Source organism: Odontesthes bonariensis, chromosome 12 (assembly GCF_027942865.1).
Source record: "Odontesthes bonariensis isolate fOdoBon6 chromosome 12, fOdoBon6.hap1, whole genome shotgun sequence".
NCBI lineage: Eukaryota > Metazoa > Chordata > Actinopteri > Atheriniformes > Atherinopsidae > Odontesthes > Odontesthes bonariensis.
Genome location: NC_134517.1, coordinates 22,015,273 through 22,038,930, shown reverse-complemented (window position 1 = coordinate 22,038,930; position 23,658 = coordinate 22,015,273). Strand labels below are relative to the sequence as shown.

At 38.7% G+C, this 23,658-nt stretch overlaps 1 protein-coding gene across 2 annotated transcripts in view; it reads left to right on the top strand.

Moving 5' to 3' along the window:
- ubr3 (ubiquitin protein ligase E3 component n-recognin 3) overlaps nt 1-23,658 on the top strand; it is a 40,103-nt gene that overhangs the window by 2,263 nt on the left and 14,182 nt on the right. The window contains exons 3-30 of one of the 2 annotated variants that reach the window (XM_075479694.1): nt 220-372; nt 706-861; nt 2,418-2,458; nt 3,490-3,556; nt 3,644-3,774; nt 3,993-4,221; nt 4,649-4,828; nt 6,187-6,320; nt 6,475-6,561; nt 6,647-6,712; nt 6,811-6,900; nt 7,003-7,131; nt 7,246-7,298; nt 7,404-7,537; nt 8,122-8,207; nt 8,292-8,433; nt 10,200-10,296; nt 12,123-12,264; nt 13,439-13,543; nt 13,813-13,983; nt 15,204-15,236; nt 16,171-16,616; nt 17,722-17,810; nt 20,273-20,422; nt 20,974-21,107; nt 21,455-21,565; nt 21,983-22,183; nt 22,619-22,755. In XM_075479694.1, the coding sequence (XP_075335809.1) occupies nt 220-372; nt 706-861; nt 2,418-2,458; nt 3,490-3,556; nt 3,644-3,774; nt 3,993-4,221; nt 4,649-4,828; nt 6,187-6,320; nt 6,475-6,561; nt 6,647-6,712; nt 6,811-6,900; nt 7,003-7,131; nt 7,246-7,298; nt 7,404-7,537; nt 8,122-8,207; nt 8,292-8,433; nt 10,200-10,296; nt 12,123-12,264; nt 13,439-13,543; nt 13,813-13,983; nt 15,204-15,236; nt 16,171-16,616; nt 17,722-17,810; nt 20,273-20,422; nt 20,974-21,107; nt 21,455-21,565; nt 21,983-22,183; nt 22,619-22,755 (3,694 nt within the window). The remainder of the gene's footprint in view (nt 1-219; nt 373-705; nt 862-2,417; nt 2,459-3,489; nt 3,557-3,643; nt 3,775-3,992; nt 4,222-4,648; nt 4,829-6,186; nt 6,321-6,474; nt 6,562-6,646; nt 6,713-6,810; nt 6,901-7,002; nt 7,132-7,245; nt 7,299-7,403; nt 7,538-8,121; nt 8,208-8,291; nt 8,434-10,199; nt 10,297-12,122; nt 12,265-13,438; nt 13,544-13,812; nt 13,984-15,203; nt 15,237-16,170; nt 16,617-17,721; nt 17,811-20,272; nt 20,423-20,973; nt 21,108-21,454; nt 21,566-21,982; nt 22,184-22,618; nt 22,756-23,658) is intronic. The other variant, XM_075479692.1, reaches the window with a different exon arrangement.

Here is a 23,658-nt window from a genome sequence, read left to right as displayed (position 1 = left end):
AAGTTGTAAATGTCTTAGTCATTCAGAGGTTAGGCATTGAAAGTATAAAACGATGTGCTTAATTTCACTTCTATTTCACTTTTGTATGATATGAATTGCACAACTGAATCTGTTGTGCATGACTGATGCCAGTATTACACAACTGTTTACATCTAAAATTACGTCCACAAAATCTTTCGTCTCATGACGAGTATTATGATGCTTATCTTTGCTTAACAGACACCTCAACTGAGAGAGATCTGCAGAAAGTGCTGCAACAGCTGGAACCTCAGATCTCCTTCCTGGAGGAGCTCACAAAGATGGGAGGAGCAATGAGGACTGTACTGACAAAGATCTTGACCAATCAGCAAACATTCAAGGAGTTGAGCATGGGTAAACTAGAACTTTCTGTGTCAGAGCACCATTGGTTGACATATATCAAACATTCCCATGACATTTTTTTGATAATTTATTAAGGTGATGCTCCTGTGCTGTTATTTTCATATGTTGCTGTAGCAGTACAGTTCCCATTCACTAGGAAAAAAAAAAATAATAATAATATTCTACTTGATATTTAAGTGATTGAACAGCCAAAAAACAACAAACATAATCAACAATACAAAGTTAGAATTTCCTCTGTTAAGTTTTGATGATGTTTTCTTCATTTTGTGATGTCAACATTACTTTAGTTGTTGTTACACTTTCTGTGTTCTGTCACTGTTGCAGGCCAAGAAGACAATTTGTATGCTAAAAAGAACTATGACAAGTATTTATCAGCGCTGAAGAATTCAGGTCTGGTATCTGTGGAGGAGAAAGCCCAAGGTGCTAATGCTGATGTGACTGTTGGGGCTGAAGGAGGTGCAGGGGCAATGGTCCTACTGGGTAAGACCACATGTGCATGTGCACATTTTTATCAACCATCTGTATTTTATTTAAATTTTTAATTATTTGCTGCGGTGTTTAAGGCCTTTAGTGAAAGTAATGAGGAGTGTGTGAAAAGAGAGGCCCTGGGCATTTGTGTGTATGTGGTGCAGTTGTGGTTGAAATTTGTTTTGCTCAACCTTTAGAACTTAATGTATTTCTCTATTAACGTGATTTAAAACATATATGATTTTCACACAGAAAGTAGATCAAACTAACCCATGAACTAGGATGAACAAAGAATATATGCTGGACCTCAGAATAAGTGTATCTTTTTATAAGTGTTGTCGATATTCAGGAAAAAGCTTGCAGTACCATCTGAGAAGAGTTTTGTCTTCTTCAAGAACAAGGCGTGTAATAGTGGCAAAGGAGCTCAGAGCAACTAAAGGCCTCTCTCACATAGACCACCTCTCTCACATAGACCACTGTTAGATTTAATGAGTTCCAAGGTCGGGAGAACACCGATGGCACGCCTTGCGAGAAGAAAACCGCCGTTTGCCTCAATGAACATGGCTCTAACATCGTCTGCAGTTCACTAAAAATCTTGTGGAAATGAAAGACATTGGGTCATGGAGCGAGATGACAGCCTGCAGCACACAAGTCATCCTCCTAAAGAAAAGTTGAAAATTAAGGAAGATACATTTTTAGAATGAACAATCAAAGTCCTGACCTTAATATGACATAAAATATTGTGGAAGAACCAGAGGTGATCAGTTCTTGGTTGGTTTACCCTCATGAACTGCTTGCTTGAAATTCTCCAAGTAAATGTCCAAGGAGTATATATTGATTCTTAAGACACAGGTACTTAAGATTCATATACTTTTGCTATTCAAAATTTAATATTGATTTGTTTTGCTTTGAAAAAACAAGTATATAGTAACAAGTATACATTTTCATTCATTTTGTTCGATTGAGCTCCTTGTATCTACTTTCAGGACTTAATTTCAAGGCTTTAAAAACTTCCAAGGGCCAGTTTACGCACTCTTAACAGATTGGAAATTGTGTCCCCTTTACATTTGCAAATATTGAATATCTCCATGCATTTCTCAAGTGGCCCATGTTGCAGAGATCATAAGTTAGAATTTATTATTTCCTTTTTTGCAACAAGCAGTTGAGCATCAAACATAACCCCTTTATGCTTGATGTTAGATAAGAAGTCTCTTCTGATAAATCCTCACCATTGGACACAAACCCCACAGGCCAATAAACTTGTATCAACTTCTTTCCTCTGCCACACACTGCACATGGTGTGCATGTTCCATGCAAGATGATGTTCACGCAGGATGTCACTTCTGTAAGATAAACAAATGACGTGTTCTGCCAAATCAACACAGATGTCCCCACTCACTGCTGGAGAGACCAGACTTTTCACAAGTCGTGTTCCTTCTTATATTTTGATAATTGCTGAATACCATTATGACCTCAAATTGCTGTTTTCTTTGACCCCGCTTTGTCCTTTCATCCAGCGGTATATATGGCTAAATGTTTTACGTGTTTTTTTTTTTTGTATTTCTTAGCAACCACCGGACCAGCAAGTCCAGATGACTCTATTAAAGAGGTATGTATCACCAGAAACCCAAGTGATGTGCATTAATACCACTCCAGACGCACCAATCACAGTGAATGGGCACGCTCTCGATTATGTGGAGGACTTTACCTATCTGGGAAGTCTCGTCAGTAAGGACAATTCTGTACAAAAGGACATTAGAGCAAGACTCGGTAAGGCACAGGGTGCTTTTGCTAGGCTACACACAATCTGGAAGTCCAAGCAATACAGCTTAAGAACAAAGGTCCGACTTTACAACAGTAATGTAAAATCTGTATTGTTGTACGGTTCGGAGTGCTGGCGAGTAACATCAAACGACATGAAAAAAGTCGAAGCCTTCCACAATGGTTGCCTCAGGAAACTCTGTCGAATCTTCTGGCCTGAGAAAATATCCAATGCACATCTATAGGAGAAGACCAAGTGCAACAGTGTGGTGCTACAGATCAAACGCCGCCGATTCCAATGGCTTGGGCATGTTCTCAGGATGGACCAAGACCGCATCCCCAAGATCGCACTGCGATGGACTCCACCTGGGAAGAGGAAGCAAGGCCGGCCCAAGAACACCTGGCGGCGTACGGTGACAGCTGAGCTAAAGGAGATGAATCTAACCTGGGGCGAGGCACAGCATGCTGCTCAAGACAGGTCCAGATGGAGGCAGATCGTCGAAGCCTTATGTCCCATCAGGGACGAAGAGGATTAGTAGTAGTAGTAGTATCACCAGAGAGTATAACAATTCACTATTTAGATTTGGGATTTTGCATTAATTAACTGATAGAGAACATGTGGAGTTCAATGTCTTGCCCAAGGTCGGACGATGACCACTTTACCTTCAAAGCCACTGGGTGGCCACTGCCAAAATTGAATAATTATGATAAGTGCCCATCATTGACTGGGGGCCATATTACTGTCCCTTTCAATGCACCCACTTGATATTCTGAGCATGAACTGAATATAATTTGATGATTAGTTGGAGTACCAGACTGAACTATTTACATTTTGTGGAACTGTTAGTTCATGTTGTTATTGTTTGGCTTTCTTCCCAGGAGGATCAAGACGGGGGGCAGTCTGTTGGTCAGAGGAAGAGGGTTAAGCTGAGCAGCAGTACCAAAGGTATATGCGTGTAGTCTAAAAGTGACGTGCCACCGTAGAAACTGAACTGAATTGCTTCATTTTTTACGTGTCTTATTGTGCCCTCAGACCCGTGCATCATCGAATCCCTGAAGCACAAATGCTTTCTGGAAGAGTTGCTGTTTTGGACAATAAAATATGAGTTTCCACAGAAAATGGTCACTTTCTTATTAAACATGTTGCCAGATCAAGATTACAAGGTATTGTCTATTTTGACATTTATTTTCTTTGCCGCACATTTTTAAAAATCTTTTATGTCTTTTAGATGTCTACTATGCCTTGCCTTTCTTATATAACTGCTCTGAATGCCATAATATGAACTTTAAACTAAAATCCTTTACTTTGGCATGCATCTTCCTTCAAAGGTACATCTTCACAACAACAGGCCTTAACTGTGTTTTCTCCTCCACTCTGGCAGATCACATTTACAAAAACATTTGTTCAACATTACGCCTTCATCATGAAAACCCTGATGAAAAGCCACGAGTCCGACACAATGTCCAACCGCATCGTGCATATTAGCGTGCAGCTGTTCAGCAACGAGGAGCTGGCTCGACACATGACGGAAGACTGTCAGCTGCTGGACATCATGGTCACAGTTCTCCTCTATATGATGGAGACTTGCCTTATTAAAAGTGAACTTCAAGGTAAGCTGCCCACATGGGCTGGTGTCCTTAATTGCCTCCATTTGATACACAGATGCAGGGATGTTGTTGTAGTAAAGAAATAAGGTCGCTGCGTGCTCAGCGCTGAGAACTTCTTAATGATTCAGGTGAATGTTATCGGATCAGGCCATTGCATGGACAGATGTTTCCTCTTGCTGCTCTCTCTGATTGTGCAGGTTCTAAGTGAAAAGAGCTTGAATCGTTTTGATATTTCTTGATGCAACCCTTCCCTCTGTATGACCGCGGACATCAGTGTTAACTCACAGCCTGCTGTTGGGTTGTGTATTTTGCCTCTGCATGTACATGTCTCTCTTCTGATGCGTTTCTGTTATATAGCTAAGCACAGTTTAACCCCAAATATCATTAACTTACCGTGAATGTGTTCCCTGTTTCTTGTTTTATCCATTAGATGAAGAGAACAGTCGCCACGTTGTGGTGAATTGCAGTGAAGCGCTACTGAAGAACAACACCTACTGGCCCCTAGTTAGTGATTTTATCAACATCCTGTCACACCAAAGTGTAGCCAAAAAGTTCCTGGATGACCACTCCTTGTTGATGCTGTGGATGAGCTTTGTATCATTTTTCCAAGGTAAGTCATAGTTTATTTATATTTTTGTTCTTTCCCTATTCAACTAAAATTCCTCACACACATATGCATGTGATGGATAAGTTCAAAGGTGTGAAGGGTGGGAAAAAAAAGCTGACAGATTCATCCCTATATGAATATTTACATTAGACAAAGTAGTTTGCAAGATTTCACAAAATTTCCCCATATAAGCACCTGCCATGATGGAATCTTCTACCTTTTTAAGATTCAGACAGACTCTAAAGGATTTTCAAGGAATTTACAGAAAGTGTAAACGGCTCTACTCACTGCCTGTAGCTTCAGTGGAAAAGTAACCGGCTTGCTGAGACCTTTAAGCTTCCTACACAACGCCAAGTAGAGGACAAACTGTTAACTATACCCTAGCATTTTCCTTCCTGAGCTTTTCTTTTGTTCCCACACATGGTCTTTGTCGCTAACTTTTTGACATTTGTTGCCAGGTTTTACTCTGCTCTGGATTTTGAATTGATTATAAAATGAGTGGGTGTTTAATGTCTCCAGTGGCGGAACTTTGCAACAACCTAACAGTTTGGCTGAATATATGTTTTGCTGAGGAAAAAATAAGTCCAAACATCAATGCTGGGGGGGCAAAACAAAATGATGTGCTGGTTGGCACACTGCTTATGTAGCTTGTTATCTGTTCATTCAAGTGTTGGAGTTTAAACAGATTGTCATGCTCTTGGATCCACTTGCTTCCTCTATCAACTCGAAGTCTCATGTCGTTCTTTATCTGTCTTTAATACTGACACGTGTACTGTTTAGGTAATGGTATAAAAACGATCAAACCACTTGACTACCAGTATAAAACCTCCATCATTTGTTATTCAAACGTGAGGTCAAAAGTGACACTTGATTTTAAAAGAACGCTTCAGAATAGTGCAGAATTTAGTCAGACTTTATATTCTGACAGTAGACAAATATGGACTTCATCTGCCCTCTACTAAATATAAGACCTCGTTGGAAAAGGTGATTTGTGGGCTGAATTGTGCTTGGTGCCGCTCACTTGCCACATGCACTCGACCACAGCCTAAAAATAACATTCACCCTTGTACAGTGGGCCTGAGTATCTCCTGACGGTCTAAGCGCAGTCTCACTGTTACACATCGTGTCCTGCACTGCTGTTGCTATAAACTGACACATTTTACTGGAAATTTTGTGGCATAAAGATGCATGCAAATGTGAACATGTAAAGAAAAGCTTGAGCAATGAATTTAAAGAGGATTAGACTAAATGATTGAAAAAAGATAGATTTAAAAAAAAAAAAAAAAAAGGGTTATTTGAGGATCAAGAATTTATGTAACATATGATGTGTTACATTTAAAAACCATGTCCCTCTGTTGTAGGTATGAACCTGAATAAGCGAGAGTTGAACGAACATGTGGAATTTGAGTCTCAGACATACTATGCAGCATTTGCAGCAGAGCTGGAGGCCTGTGCACAGCCAATGTGGGGTCTCTTAACACATTGCAAAGTCAAAGTAAGTCCTGTCCTTACACGCAGTCTTACCACACTCACAGTTTCTGTGTGGCGTTCTGATAATCTTGTGGGATTAAAGGGACGAGCATGCTGCACTTTTTGATTAAGTGCAACATTAAAGTGAACATTAAATACATTTCATTGTTTGTGAACAGGAGACACAGGAATATACTAAAACTGTGGTCCGCTACTGTTTGGAGACCCTGCAGATCTGGTTTGATGCCATTGGCTTCATTGATGAGGTATGTTTAAATGACAAATATGTGCATTTATAAACATTTTTTCCCCTTTCCCTGTTTCTCATAACCAACTGTATATCTCTCATAGCCTGCTCCAAATCAAGTGACGTTTCACCTGCCTCTCCACCGCTACTACGCCATGTTCCTCAGCAGGGTATGTCAGGCTCTCATCTCTTTATTAACATCATACATATTATTATTTTTTTTTTTTTTTTCGATTTGAAGTTAAATAATGTGGTTGTGAATTCCCAGGCTGTAAAATGCCAAGGCTTGGATCTGGACAGCCTCCTGCCTGACCAGGAGATGCTGATGAAAATCATGGTGCATCCTCTCCAGATACAGGTATAAGAAAAGAAGGCCATAGACATATTTCCTTTGCCCCTGCATGTCTTGTGTCAGTCTGTACCAGTGCGTTGCTCAGAACTTTGTCCTGTTTGGCTCTAGGCATGTCTGTCAGAGATCCACAGTAATATGTGGGTCAGGAACGGTCTGCAGATCAAAGGACAGGCAATGACTTACGTGCAGTCACACTTTTGCAACTCCATGATCGACCCAGACATCTATCTGCTCCAGGTTAGACGGTGCTCACTATCAGTATTGCTCAGCTACATTATTAGTATTGTTATTATTCTTTTTGTCCCAAATTAAGTTTCTAATTCTGCTTTCTCGATTTGCTAATCATTACAGGTTTGTGCATCAAGACTAGATCCTGACTACTTCATCTCAAGTGTCTTTGAGAGGTAAACTCTTCCTCGCTGTGTCAGCGTGCTTGGCAGCATTTTTAGCTTTCACTTTTTCAAACTGAAAGTAATACTGGTTGCATTTTGTACACCTCTGTGACACAGGTTTAAAGTGGTTGACCTCTTGACAATGGCATCTCAGCATCAGAATGCTGTGTTGGACTCGGAGCAGGAGAGGCCAATGCTCGAAGGAGCACTGACTTTTCTAGTCATACTGACAAGTCTTCGCATTCATCTGGGTAAGTGATACACCAGAGGATGCATAATACCTACAGGAGGCATCCCAGTAACAGATTCTTTGCAGTATATTAAATACAGTCAAGTAAAACTCTTGATTATTATGGAATTTTTAAACAGTTTGATGTGTTTAGACAATTTAGTGGTAACTTTAAAGCTGCACTAAATCAAATTAATCCCATGTATGTCTTAGGGTCATTGTTAGCAAGATACCCATTTTCATTATGGTTCTCTTTTCCTGGGTTTGGCATATGTCCCAGGATCTTTGAGACTTTTCTGAATCAAAGGGGAGGGCAAGCTGAAAACAACATAAAAACTCTTTGAAATATTCTGCTTCCGCTGTAAACGAACCAGGACTTTCTAACTCTTATCCAAAGATTCTTAATGCAACACGACACTATTCTTCGCAAACGTGGAAAATGTATTGAAAAATATTTAGCCGAACCTGCCAAATGTGAGTTTTACCTGCCATTATAATGTGGGACTCTTATACGGTGCCATAATATGGTCATTTTTCCCAAATAGGTGTTTTGGAGTCCTATCTCTTTTTCAGTTTTCTCACTCTCTTTCTTCTCTTCACCCACAGGGATGACCGATGATGAGATCCTGCGAGCTGAGATGGTGTCTCAGTTGTGTATGAATGATCGTACGCACAGTGCACTGTTAGACCTTGTATCCTTCAGTATTTAACTAATATGTTAAAGATCAACCATATTCTGTTGTGTATCATTTTTTTCCTTAAGAATGCTTTCCTAGATTCCTGAGAATCCCAACCCAAAGAGTGGAATTGTACCAGGTAGCTGTAGTTTTGAGGATATGCTCTCTGCTGTCGCTGATTTCAAAGCTCCTGTGTTTGAGCCTGGAGGTTCCATGCAGCAGGGGATGTACACACCTAAAGGTAAGATGATTGTAATATGATTATTTTTTTATCCTTGAATGCTAAGTCCTTATTGCTTTTACAATTAAAATGAATGTGTGATGGGAGTAAGAGAGAGTATGTGCTGTTGATCCCTACTGTGCCCTTGTTTTCTGTTTTCCTTTCTCTTTTTTTCTTTTTTGCCAGTGTATTTTGTCTATTTTTGAAATACTATGGTCTGCACATTACTTTTCTGTCCTATTTTACAATCTTAATTTGTTCTTTCCTTATGTGCTCAGGGACTACAGGTGGAAATTAGCAAATGTTGCTATAACCTGGCACAAGGCATCTCTTCTCTCAAGATTAATGCTTTTGTGCATTATCCCTGTTTTAAATAAATAAAAGGAAAAAAAGAAAAAAAACGTACATGATGGCAGAGATGTAATATTTCTGGCCAGCATTTCAAAGGATTGGGCCTGCATTCTTACATCTTCCTGCTCCTAGTGATGAAACTCTGTAGACTTATCACAGTTATCAGTTCCAAGAATTTACCCTTAAAGTTAAGACTGCATCCTGGCCAAATTAAGTTTTTCACTAAATTTGTTTAATGTTTTTACTCCTTTGGAACCTACACAGGGAAAAGATGTAGGTAATCGGGAGAGAGAAGCTAAAAATTTTCTAAAGTAAAGGGAAAGAAATGTCAGGAAAAATAAGAGATGGGATATTCTTCAAGTTCTGAATTACAATCAGTTAATGAAATGCTCCAAATTAGCTTGTGCAGGGATGATGCTTGTCTCATTAGTGATGCACTCACATCTTTTACGCAACTTCAGATATTTAAGTAGTCACAGCTCCAAGATATTCAGCAGTTTAAAAAAAAGAAAAAGAAAAAGAAAAAAAATACAATTTTCTTAAGATGAGCTAATCAGTGTCGGCTTACTTTTTTGTTGGGAGAGTTTTTATCAAACTGATGCAGAAGAAGCATAGGCAAATTGTTCTATTGATCGATATTCAATACCTGCGCTAGAATCCCTGTGTTTTTAACTTGAAAACGGTTCAAAGGAGGTGTTGATTGTATAACTTAGTAATATTCATTATTAAAGCATGTTTAAGAGTATTCCATTGGTAGAACAGAGAAGTGTCTGAATGTTGGTGAATATGGGTCCTTTTTTGTGCTGCTGAATCAATTTTGGATGTTTTTCTTTTTTGGATCCAAATTAGGTGAAAACTGAAGAAAATCACTGGGCTAGATTTTTTATATATATATGTTTAATTAAAAATTTTTGTATCTTTTTTTAAACTATTTGATATTATTTTTTTTGCAATATGCTTTATTCTATTGGTCATCTCCTGACCTGCAAATAATGATCTAAAAACTAATTAATTGCATTTGTGATTGTTGCTCTGACACAAAAGATCTCCAGCTGTATTAATTGGTCTGAAACCATCAGGTTTCTTTAATTTAGTCAGATAGAAAACTGTCACATTAACACCCCTCGTATGTAATGAATGTTTAAAACAATCAACAGAGAAGCAACATGTGTTTTCACTTTCAAACATCTATAATAAATCTTAACGTATTCCGGAGACACTCAAGTATATTGTATATATTGTTTTTGATTAGAGGAGAGAAGAAATGCTCAGCAAGAAACTTAAGAGAGTTGAATATTAGAGCTCGGGACACCACTGGGGGGCAGACTTGCATCACTTTTACAGAAAATGTTAGAACGTGTGGGGGGAAAAAAAGCGACTCAATTTCATTTTATAACAGATGTTTCAAAGCATTTCCTGTTCCCTTTCTCAACTAGCTGAGGTTTGGGAGAAGGAGTTTGACCCCATCATGGTCGTTCTCAGAACAGTCTATCGGCGTGATGTCCAATCAGCGATGGACAGATACTCGGCATTGTAAGTTCACTTCTTTTCTCCCAAATGGACTATGGCACATCTTTGCTGGATTTTTGTTTTTCTGACTTTCCGAGTGATTATTGATGGGGGACAAAAAAAAGAAATGAATAAAATCTGACATCATCCCTGTTCAGTGTTGTAGGGTCACCTCATTAAAATGATACGTGATAAGAAAGGTCAGATCTACTGCAAGTGCAGGAAATGGTTACAATTAAATAGACGTTATTGGGGAAAAAAATCAACATTTCCATCTAGATTGTAGAATTGAAGAAATCTTTCTTTTAGATTGAGCCTAGATGTCTCACTTGACATATATAAAAAACTTTTGCGAGTGAAAGAGTTAATTTGGGGTTGATTTACTTCAAGGCTGTTGTGACAGATGAAGATGCTAATTATACTGAAAGGCTCTTATACAGAGGACTCCTGTATTATTTAAGGTAGCTGGGAAGATAACCTTTCAGTAACAGGATTTTAAGCACAATCGAGTCACTGCAGGGGGATTTTTAGGTTTACGTTAAATCAGTAATTAGTAAGTCATAAAAGTTTACTGGGGTGTCACACCATAATAAACCAAAATGTATCTACATGTCCTACTTTGAAGTTCTGACTTTGTAAATAGTTCAGACAGTAGAAGTAAACATCCACTGGAGTTTAATGATTTGCATTACATTAACTTAAATAGGTGTAATTGTGTTTTTGTTTTATTTCCTTTTTGGCTCTTTTTGTTCATTTGAAAAATGCAACATTTTAGATTGATGTGAAATAAATAAATTGACCTCCATTTAGCACCGTGACAACGGAAAAATATATACGTCAGGCTTAACCGTATTTCACCCGCACCGCTTCTAAATTTCTCTTTTTAGTGGATTGTTTTCTTTTCTTCCATGTGCTCATAATCCCTGTCTAAAACATAACCGAAAACCGATAAATCTTTCGCACTGACTCAGCTGGTGGAGTTACACAAATTTTGAATCGGTGTGGTGATTTTAAGATCATGCCACTCCTGCTGTGCATGTTATTGTATCACAACTGAAAACTCATTGTAATGACGCACCTCGTATTCCTACAAAATGTTATTTGGGTTTGATTCTTTAGAGGAAACTACATTTGAAATGACAGATGTGGAGTAATCTTGTGCACCTTTTCTCTGTAGCTTCAGACGCCTATTCATATACGTCATTGACTTAATGGCCTTCATATTTTATCACTTGTCTCTGTCTGTGGAAGATTCTGTGATTGGCTAGACTGCTTTGCAATAGACCAAGCACCTACTCTGTGGTACTTTTTTAAAAATGGATTTTAGTGTTGTTTAATTTAATTCCAGTAAAGGGCGGGGTTGGGAATAGAATTGTTTCAACAAAAGTACGGCTTTTACTACACCCATAGTGCTCTGAACTGGTAGCTCCTGTGAGTTTACACCCTTCTATTGTATTGTAAGTATGGATCGCTGTTTATAGGCAACTGTTCTCGTTTCAAATACGGTGTGACCTTCTGTCATCCAGTATTTTGTGTTTGAGTGCAAATAAAATTGAGGCATATTTCTCCTTCAAACACATTGAAGCTGCCATTGCCACCTTCAGAGTCTGATCACAGCCTCATGTTGCTTGTTCACTCCGTTTGACTATGATGGATTGCATGTCAAGCTGGCCTGCTTCTTGTTATAATGATCCAGTCATCACTAATAGAGTGCTGCCCATCGGCCGTTCTGTTGCTTAGACTGAAATCTGTTGTACAGTGGTTTAGAGTTTTGGTCATTTCTGTGATGTGTGTTGCTAATCCCCCCCCATCTCCTGATTTTTCTCTTTGTGAATGATGACATTATTTAGTTTGAAACAGTATGGCATGCATACTGGCAACCCATGGCCACCTTACAAGGACAGGACTCCTCTGCATCCCTGTTACAAAGGTCTCATCAGGCTGTTGCACTGCAAAACACTGCACATTGTGATATTCACTCTCCTTTACAAGGTGAGTCTTTTAACAGCTATTTATGTATTATAATACAGCACTGTATTTGCATTTAAATTTTCACCTTGTTTGGCACATTCAATTAGTGCAAAAGTAACACCACTTGGCTGTTAATTGGTGCTGACATGTTAGAATGTATTGGTTCAGTGCCTGTCAAGTTGAAAGTGGCACGATGTGTTGTATGTGTTTAAGTTTCAGTATCAATAGTGAGGCTATAACAATTGCTAAAGACAGAGTGTATAGTGTAACTTATGCAAAGAGAGAATGCACATTAGGCAGGCTACCGTACTCGGGTTGCCTTTGGTTGCCTCTGGTTAAGCTTACTTTTCCCTAATTGGTGGCAAAACCCACATGTATAAATGCTCCTATGTATTGTGAGTGAGGGTTATATATTAGCTACTCTTGACAACCTTTGAGGATAACTGGTCTATTCTGGATGTGAAATTTATACAGAAAGCGACTTAACATTTCAGGTTTGCCTCAAATATGTTCAAATTTGTTCTTGATGTTTTGATGAATGGTTAAATTCCACTCATAACCTGCCTTTGTAATCCCGATCATCTGGATTACAGGTCAGATGTTTTCCCAAATCTAGGGGTAACAGGGGAAGGCTTATTAGAGATCACAATAAAGAGGCAAAAAGAGCGCTCTAAAACATTTCAACTGTCACACGACTGCTCACATTGTATTATATGGCCAGCTCTGTCCTATAATTTGATCTGTGCTTGTAGTTTTCAATACAGAAGTTTGAATAAGTTTAAATATGTTGGCACAAATCTGTCTGTACACAACTATGATGTTAATTTGGGTCCTCACCTTGATTTTGCTGACAAATCTCTTTTTGGAGTACGACCAGGGCTCCTGACTTTTATATGCCTTCAGGCTTTGTGAATGTTCCCTGCATAGAAATTAGCTACATATATACATCAGGAAAGACAATTTCAGCAGCCTTAAATTTGAGATTAAATCAATTTGAGCTTCCAATCCCACAACTAGCGGCAGCAGCCATGTTGAATGGGGGGGTAATCAATTCAAGCGCTCTATGCATGTCCAGATAGAACCGTGAGGTCGGTGCATACCCTCTACATGATTTATAGTTTACCTAGTGCAATAACTTCACCTGAAAAATGGTCTTAATTTTGCGTCAGTGTAACTCCACAGTTTTACGTTTTAGATATGGATGGATCACCAGAACATGTCTGAGCACGTGTTGTGCATGGTGCTGTACCTGATTGAGCTGGGCTTGGACAACCAGGTTCAAGACAACAAGGAGGATGAGGTGAGATTGGAGGACCATAGATGTGCACAATACCTGAAAAGCTATACAGCTAAATAAAATATCAGCAATTTTTTTTTTTAACATATGTTATGGCACTTAACAATCACAAAAAGGATAAACTTGGAACGTGGAAAAATATTGATTAAACATACGGACTTACCAGTTATAGCAACATTATTTCACACTGTTGTTATTATAAACATTCTGATCAGACTTGTTTTGTCCACTGGATCTTCTTACTACGTCTCACTGGATTTTATTGCATCCAGGAGCCTTGCATTGAGGAGCACTGTCATGACAGCTGGTTCCCAGGCACCAATCTGCTCTCCAATCTGCACCACGTCATCAATTTTGTTCGGGTCCGTGTTCCTGAGACAGCTCCTGAAGTAAAGAGGGAGGCCCCTCCCAGCACCAGCACTGAAGCCTCTTCTTATGGCCAAGTAAGTGAGCGCAGTGTCACTGGAATAAGCTGGTAGTTTTATCATTTATTTTAGTTTTTTTTGACTGCATCATCTGGCTGTGCACAGTAGCTTTGTATGAATACTGATCATAGAAAAGCTTGTGAGTGGTGGGTGGAGCTAAAAGGCCCATGATCATTGGAATTGGTTCATTGGATGCCCAAAAATATTATTTCAGTGGGATACCAGTGTATCCATTGGGTTGTATTTGGAGTAGACATACACTCTGTACTTAAGTAGAGCTTTCCAGGCTTGATTCCAGTTTAGTTTATTTTTGCTTGATAAAAGCCTGTAAATCACTTTGTGCTTAGCTAACTCTGCTGGCTTTATGATTAAGCTACAGGCATGGTACTGCAAACATATTTGCAAAAATGGTATTGCTTTAAAAAAATGTATATAGATTAGAGTTTATATCCCAATGCTATTCGTAACACTTGTTTTATGGAACTGAAAGTTCCTGATTGAATAGTTTCCTCTTCAGAATAGATCAAAAGGCTGCTAAGTGGCATTTTTGATAAAGAACAGAGAGATTCAAAGATTAGAGAAGGAATGTCATCTGTCTTGTTTGCATGGGTGACATAATATTTTGTGGATTATCGTAGTTGTTGTCTCTCCAGTGTTTGGTTGATTCTGATTGGCTTGAGACAGTAAATTTAATTTCAACAGAACACAAACTGAGTCAAACAGATTTGAGATTGATGGATTATACAGCTTAATATTTACTGCCAGGTAAACGGAGGCATAAAGAGTGCATTGTGGTTTGATTAATGACTCCGACAGAGTTGGGAATCTAATTTCATCAGTTTTTACAAACTTTATTTTTGTTGTGCATTGACTCCATGCTGGTGTTACGGTATTTGTTTGTTTTAAACTCACCACCTTAGAACTATATTGATTTTTAAAAAGCTTCTTGTGTGAGGAGCTGGATTACAAGCAGGGTTTGACAGACTGAGTGGGTATTAGTGACTTAAGAGTCCTCTGAAAGGTAAAACTGACACGGCCCTAATTGTATTGTCCCGACTCAGCCTGTAAGGACCTACTTTTAACCTCTGGATGTTCTGCAAATATGGCGACAGGAAGTTCACTTGTCAGAGTTAAAAAGCCTCTGCCCTCACAAACAGTTTATTACTCATCTTGTACAGTTTATCTGGTACCTTTATGTTCCTCTGCCATCAATTTATTTTGCTGTACTCATTTCACAGAACTCCAGGCGTCTTACAGGAAATTGGAGAGAGGTAGCTTTCTGCACCTATTTCTATAAAGCATTCTAATGATGCTAGCAGCTGCATTTGTCTGTTTTATCTCTATTATGAAAGATTTCCATTGCACGTGTTCCTTCTTATGCTTTTCAAAGGAGGTCTGCCTTGGTGTGTTCAAGTGTGTGTGTTTAATGCTATGATTCAGCAGTCGCCCTCCCTGTTGACTGCTGAAACTAATTACGTGTGCAATGCAGGTTGTATAGTAAACGCTTCTTAACCGCATGTCGGTATGATTGATGTTGCCTTGGCGGGGCTATATGATGTATGTTTATTTAACAGTGCAGCTCAGGTTTATTTCTGTCAGGTCAGGTCATGGCAATCCTTCAGATGGCTTGTGTGCTTTACATCAGGATGATGTGAATTACTCCAGTATTTTGGTTGTCATGAGTGCTATTGGCAGAGGTTAAAATGTCAGCTGAAATGTCATGACTGGTATTTGATTTTGATTTTCTGTATGTATTACTCCTGTTTGTATATGGCAATGAGATGCTCTGCCATCCTTCGAATTCCTTCTGACTAATAGAGATGTTTTTTTAAGGAAAGGGTGTTTGTAATGAAACGCTGATCTACCAAAGTGTCGAGATGCTCACCAACTGGATGTTGGTAACAAGGGTTTCTTTCTGTTGCATATTGTTTTTCTTTGGTGTTTGTTTGATATTTAAATTTATGAGGGTCTGGATATGTCTCAAGTTTAGTATAAATAACTTTTTCTTCCCATGTTAGTGGTTACGTTTATTTATGCAACAAATTTCTTTGTGGGTTCTTGTAGACTCCCAGAGATGAAATATTCAATCACCCATATACACACACACACACACACACACACACACACCTCCTATGCTTCACATAAAAATGCTAATCAAATTTGTTATTATCTGTAAATAAATTTCCATGTTCACTGTCCTCTTAGAACCTACGAGAGGCTCAGGTGTTCAGTCTTGTGGCAGAGCGCAGGAGGAAGTTCCAGGAGATAATCAACCGCAGCAACACTGAAGCCACCCAGGTTGTCAGGCCCAAGAGCTCCTCAACACGCTGGGTTCCACCAGGCACACCCCCCCAGCTGGTGACCGAGATTCTGGAGATCAGAGAAAGCATGCTGTCTCTCCTAATCAAACTCCACCAGAAGATGTCCTCCAAACAGAATTCTCTGTCAGCATCCTGGCTCGAGGATATGGACACGAGCCGTCTCGGTCACGGAGATGGCATCACGGCCATTGAGCGCATCCTTGCCAAGGCAGCTACACGCAGCTGCCAAATCAAGCGAAGCATCCAAGACATTTGTGGAAAGGTGTGTCCTCCAGTACCACCAAAGAAGAACAGTCCCTCTGACAAGAAAACAATGGATAAAGAAGAAAGGTAATGGAATTGTCTGTAGTTTTTCTCCATTGAGAAATGTTTGGATTATCAGCTTCGCAGTTGTTGTTTTTTTTTTTTTTTTGTTGGATATGTCATTTTTTATATATTGTTTATTGTTTAATACCTCTTTGTGGTAGTTATTGATATAGGGGTTTTAATGATAAGATGCTGATAAGACAGCTGTGTCACTGGTATTATAGTCTATATTCTACACAATATTTCTATTACATGTGGTTTATTTGCTGTTAAGAAAAAAAAAGTGAAAGTTGTGGTTGTGGTTTTCAACCTCACATTTACCCACTAGTCGGTGCCTCCTGTTTCCTAACAATAATGATGATGAAATGGACTATTACCATTTGGTAACGATCTGGTTTTGGGGCTAGTTTCACCCCACAGACAAAATAACAGGTAGGCTCTCACTTTCACATGAACTAGACCTGTTTCCAAGGCAACCGTCAGACAGCAATGCGGTCAGTGTCAGTGAGAACTCAGAGGCCCATTCATCAAGCTGGGTGTTGGCATTCCCGAAGCCATCAGTGAAAATTACTGAGCTATGACGTTCTTGTCAGCATTGATGTCCTTTTATTTGGGACTTAATTTACAGTCAGCTCTCAACCTGTTTTGCCTGCAGAGACTTAACCCACATTTGGTAATCAATTATCCACCTTTCCAACTTTTACAACATAACCTTGTTGAAATCACACTCTCTTTGTGTGACAGTTTTATCTTCTAGATGGAAAGTTTGTTGCTCTTGCCGTGGTTAAAAGAAACATTGCCTGCAACGTAGAGATGATTGTTAACAGGATACTATAACGCACATTTGTCTAGTAGTCGGTCACTCATTAATGTTCTTTAAATGAGACGAGTTGTTGCCCATAAGAGATTCATATTTTCATACTTTTTTTTTTTTTCTCTCTCTTTAAATGATATGTCTTTAGTACAATCTGATTGGCTGAATTAAGATAATTTGACATCTTTCACTTGCTCATAATATGGTAATCCCATCACATGAACTAATCTGTTCATGAGCTTTTGTTAATACTGTGATTTTAAGTGCATTATGCATACACATCAAATAGATTCTTACTCGCCTTTTATTTTTCAGACGCCAGAGGGCTAGAGAGAGGCAGCAGAAACTGCTTGCTGAGTTTGCATCAAGGCAGAAGAGTTTCATGGAAACGGCCATGGATGTTGGTAAGTCGACTTGTTCCTGTATTATGCTGTGCTGAAAAGCAGCCGCAGTGGGAGTGCGTAATAAAACGGCCACCGAGAGGCACTTGGTGTAACAAAAATGTAAAGCTGCGCTGATCGATTGGCTGATGTTCAGCTTGATTGGTGCAACTGTGATCTGTGCACCTCTGCATAAATGCAATTCAAAATGCAGCATTAGGCTTACTAAAGCCTTCATGTTAAGTAGTAAGCTATTTTTTTTCTGGAAACTCTTATAATAACTGTTATTGATTCAAATATTTATCCGTGTACCGGTACTGAGTAGATTGTACTTAATAGATCAGAAGGGTGTATATTGGTCAAGTTGAATGTTTGTTTTTTTCCCCGTTTTTTTTAAAGCTCCTCGTGGTGGATCACAAAGCAGATTATTGCATGTGACCTGTCATGCCATCTGTTGTGTCACGTAAATTCTAGCTTTGTACGGGCTGTTACGTATTTCTGTTTAAATTTTGTATAAAAAATGACAGCCCTTCTGCAACCACCACTTTGACAGGAGTTTATATAATGGTAATTTGTAAGTAAAAACTACTCATTATTTTGATAGCATTGACATCACCGTATACTGTCTGTAGTAGACCTTTACAAAGTACCATATTAACACTATTTACTTGAAGGACATCACGCTGCTGTAGCCCTTGAAGAAAAGTGCTCTCGGTTGAAATTGACCCTATCACTGCTGCATTACTTTTAACTGGCGCAAGGTGACAGTGGGCCGGGTTTGTACACATAGTCTTTAGGGGCCTTTTTAGAAGAAATTGAGTGGAGGGTGATCCTGTGGGATGTTGGTGCCTGCTGGCTGTAAGGGTAGATAAGATCAAAGTACTAATAGTAGGCTAAACTCCCAGGGACTACCCTGATGCAGCATGGTTAGCAAATGAATAATAGCTGTAGTGGTCAGTAGGACGTTTGGGGGACTGTGCTCTGACTTCTGTCTGCACTTTTACTGCTGTGCCGTAACTTTAGCTTCTATACTTAAAGATCACAGCTGGATGTATAGAACTCGTATTGAAGATCGAAATTGGATGAAGAGGAGCCTATTTAAATCATGTGCATTATTTGATTGCCTTAAAACCTGGATGATTTGGTGTTTACTTAGATAATGAGAAATTTTGTCGATTTCAGCCTCATATCACCATTGTAAAAGTGAAAATCATACGCTGTCGCTATAGTGATCGCAAATTTGCTCATTTGTTCACAACAATATGTTCCAGTCTGTCAGAAAAACTGTCTTGTGAATAGTGTCTTGAATACTATGCTCTATGAAAGTTGTCCATGTGCACTGTGGATATCCAGAATAAATGGGAAGATTTTAAATGTCGAGGCCAAGGAAAAGTTGATTCAAATAAACCGATTAAAGATTTAAACAGATTAAAGTTAATCTAGTCTAAGTTGATCAAATTCTTTGAGAGTCTGTAGCTCCACTGACTTTAGGCAGGTTTCATATTTTTAGCAAAACCAACGTTCTCTAACAACAGGCTTACATGTGAAATAAAGATACAAGACTATTGCTTGCAAGAGGGTTCCCATATTTATGCCGCTGTTGGTGTACTTGTTTTTTTTGTTTTTTTTAACCTATAGTGTTTGTGTGTGTGTTGCACACTTGTAGGTGGCTCTGTGTGTTTGGATGGCCTGGGGCTAAAGTTTTATCACTGACATGTAGAGCAAACGGTTTTTATTTCCCCAGGAACACGGTGACCCCTCCTGAGAACACGTTCCTCCAAAAAAGCAATAAATCAATTTCTAACACAGCTTGACATTTCTATGCAGTGCTTACTGCTCAAATTGAACACAGTCTGTAACATTTCAAACTAATTTCACATAAGTAATTAACTTGTAGTGCTGTTCCGATCAGACAGATGGAGGGGCTGATAGAGAGTGTGTTGTCAGTATTATTTATACAAACCGGGAGAAAGTTTGAGGCAACCAGTGACGAGGTTAAATATTTTCCTAGACAAGATCCATGAGTTTTAGAGCATCGTAATATTTGCCCTTTTATAATAACCGCATGCAGTCGAGGTGCATCTGTAAATGTACACCCCACATATTTTCACAACTTTATAACCCATTTTATCGTTGTTATCTGACCATGTTCCCAAGTAATGTCCGTTGGAGTAGAATTCACATGACTGAGAAAGAAAGTCCAGTCACATAGTTAAAAGCGCTGAAATTCATTCATTTTCATTGCTAATCAGAAAGCTGTCATCTAGTATGACCTCAGCTTCTGATGTACCTGGAGGGAGAGCCTTTCAGATATAATCTGTTCAGGGGATGTTTCTCACAGTCTTGAATGCCTTACAGTTACACTTGGGTGTCAGGCTTTACTCATTTTTATTGCCAGTTATCTTTGACTTTTATTCTTATTGTATGAAAAAGCTAGAATCATAAACTTCTGCAATTTTTCAGTTTCTTTCTTCTTCTGTTGCCAGAATCTCCCGATGCTGAGGCAGCCATGGATTTAGGATCATCCGAAGTGGTGGAATCTGAAGTTCTCTACGACTGCGTGATCTGTGGCCAGAGTGGACCCTCCACTGAGGATCGACCGACTGGCCTAGTGGTTCTCCTCCAGGCATCCTCAGGTATTGCACTTGCCCGCATTCTGCCCTTTCATTCTCAAATGCCTTTCACTTAGTGAAACATCACAGGGCTCTAACCTTTTCCACAAGTATCTAAACTTTTCAGTTGGGTGCACCAATAATATTATCATTCAGTGCTACACATTTATGCATTTTCTCTCTTCACTAGATTTTGGCCAAATGAAAAAATCCAAAACTGCAGCTTTTAGCTATAAAATCACACTGAGTCACACGGTCTCCAACAAATGGTTGCAAAACGCAGCCATATTGTCACCTTGGAACAATAATTTTAATTGGCTTATCTATTATTCGTGTTAATTCTTGCTCAGAAATATTGAGCCTACTGTTATAAAATGTTAAATCTTCCTATTTTCATGTGAGAGAGTCAGTCATACAACTAAACCACATGTTTGAAGTTTCAAAATGATAATGGTTTGAATTAGAAAATGATCAAGAAGTTCCAGCTAGAATAAGCCTTTTGATATGAATAAAGAATGCAGTCCATTACAGTAATTTTATATCATTGCCACTGACGTCTGTGATTTATTTTTCAGTACTTGGGCACCGCTGCAATAGCAAAGAGCCTAAGAATCTACCGACAAGTGATGACGAACACATATACCCTGCAGACACGTGCGGCGTGGCTCATGATATCAGGCTCACGCTCATGCAGCAGTTCTTCAAAGATGTATGTGACTCACAGAAAGCACAGCCAGCTTATTATCACTGTTAGATATGTTTCTATTTTTACCTGAAGCATTAGTCTGAAAGTCGGACTCATAATGTTTATATTATATGCAATTAGTAGTTAAATTACAGAACCTGAAAGAAATTTTATTTCCTTGCATTTTTTTCAGGAGCTAAGTAAAAAAGGGCTTATGATAAAGTTTTACTGTTAATGGATTCGGCCCTGCTGGTATATTGTGGTGCATTTGCTAATTTGCAACACTGCTAGCAAACTGCAAAAAATAATTGCCGACTCTAAGGGTGTGACGTATTTTTTTTCTTTTTGTGTTTTTCCTTTTGATTCTGCAGAGTTCTTGTTTGCAGTCTGTGTCTATAGGCTGGGATGGGGGCGTCTACGTCCAGACCTGTGGACACACTTTGCATATAGATTGCCATAAGTCATACATGGAGTCCCTGAGGGTAAGGACAAGCCTGAACTTCTGAAATGATTGCTTGGTTTAAAAAAGACGAGTGACAATTTTGACAGCGGGTTAATGATAATTTACATAATTCATTATATGCCAGACTTTTTGTTTTGTAGCTATTGAAGTGTGAGTAGTGCCTTCCTTTTAAACGTTGGACTACAAAATTAGGAACATTTAATAAAGACTCAATTCTGAATCTATTTGATCATTAGAGCCACAGCTTCTTGTTTTTTATCAGTCAGATTTGTTACCGAATCAGACATTCAGAAATTGATCAGTGATGTATATTTTCATTAAGATTACTTTCAAAACATCCAGTCGTCTCTGTAGTTTTGAGTTTATATTGAATAGATTGAAAACATTTTGCTTTTGTGTCTCTTTTTTTTTTTTTTTCTTCTTTCTTTCTTTCCAGAATGACCAGGTCCTCCAGGGTTTTTCTGTTGACAAGGGTGAATTTACATGTCCACTGTGTCGGCAGTTTGCCAATAGTGTACTTCCCTGTCGCCCTGGTCGTGGCACAGATGCTGGTGCATGGCACTCACCCACAAACAAGAAGATATGCGTTCTTGTGAAAGAGGTGGAAGATCTCCAGGAGAAACTTGGCCTTTTTCCAGTAAGTTTTTACACAGAAAGCCAGAGATGTATCATTATGAATATCTGTTATGTTAGGTTCAATATGTTTACTCTAAACACGTTGATAACTCATCAGTGAAAATGTGCACTGTGATTAAAGCTGTTGGAATCAATCATCTTTTCTAAATTGTAGGGAGTGTTGATCCGATTTCATCAAACACTTTCCTTCCTTGGAGCGTATGATTTCTGATTGTGCGACAGATGCAGTTTTTTTTTAAGTTAATCTCTTTTTATAAGTTGTGTCTTTGCATAGTTTTTGCAGATTTTTATTTTTATTTTTATTTTTTTTGATCGTACGTTACTGAATTTTTTTAATCTTACCATAACAAATGTTATCTTATCCTTATGCTAGCCTAACACAGTTTATCCTAGAAAGAAATGTATTTTTGACTTCATTATGTTCATCTTCTCTAAGACGGAGTCTAACTTGAGTAAAGAGATGGAGCTGGTAATCAAAGACATCAAGAACACTACCCAGAAAAAGTACATGGACTATGGCAAGAACCCTGGATCCCCTGACAATGATTTCCTCTTCATGTATTCAGTGGCAAGGTAAGGATAGGTTCACAATGGGGGTTAATTGGATGGGACTAAACTCTGAGAAACAGCTCTTACAAGGGTTTCTGTAAGTGAACTGGTCAGCATCCCACTGGTCAGAAGTCAAATTTAGTTGCAATAAAGGACATATAGTGCTGACATCAAAACATCTTCTGGCTGCAGCATCTCAAATGTGCACAAAGGATTGTGTGTGTTTAAAGAGTGCCAATCACCTCTCTGGAAAATCTGACAGCCCTCCGCCTTCATAATCAGGGGGAATCAGCAGTGCAGATTCTGCGTGGCTGGGAAACAATTGAACAACTCTTCAAAAAGTCATTATTTTTTAAACCACTACATTTCAGTTTTCTTTGCAAAGGTGAAATGTCACACTGATGAAGTGCTTGGAGAGAAAAAAAGAACATTGAGTAGAACAGTTTTTTCCTGTCTCTCTCTTTTAAGCTTAGATTCCAAAGAAAATATTCCTGAATATTAGTCACAGTTTAGCTTGTATGCTCAGTGTTTCATTTATTAAAAAAGCATTTGTCTGTAATGCAGATAATAGATGTTGAGCCGCATGTCGACTTAACTGGTATTTTTCTAGTGGCTCTGCAAGTTTTTCCCAAATCCTTTTTGAAGAACCTTTTGTATTGGAACATTCATTCTGTAAGGTTTCATGACGTAGCATCCTGGAAACCACAGCTGTTAAGGACCCTTCCTAGTCTTCGAAAAGCACCTTCAGTGTTTATACATAGTACTTTTCTTTAATGTACATATTATTTGCTCACTATAATGTGTATTTGTGTTTGATTTATTTACTTCAAACATATAATAGAATATAATAGAATAGAACTACTTTATTCATCCCAGCTGGGAAATTGTTTTGCAGTAGCAGCGTACAGACAGTAAAAATAAAAATAG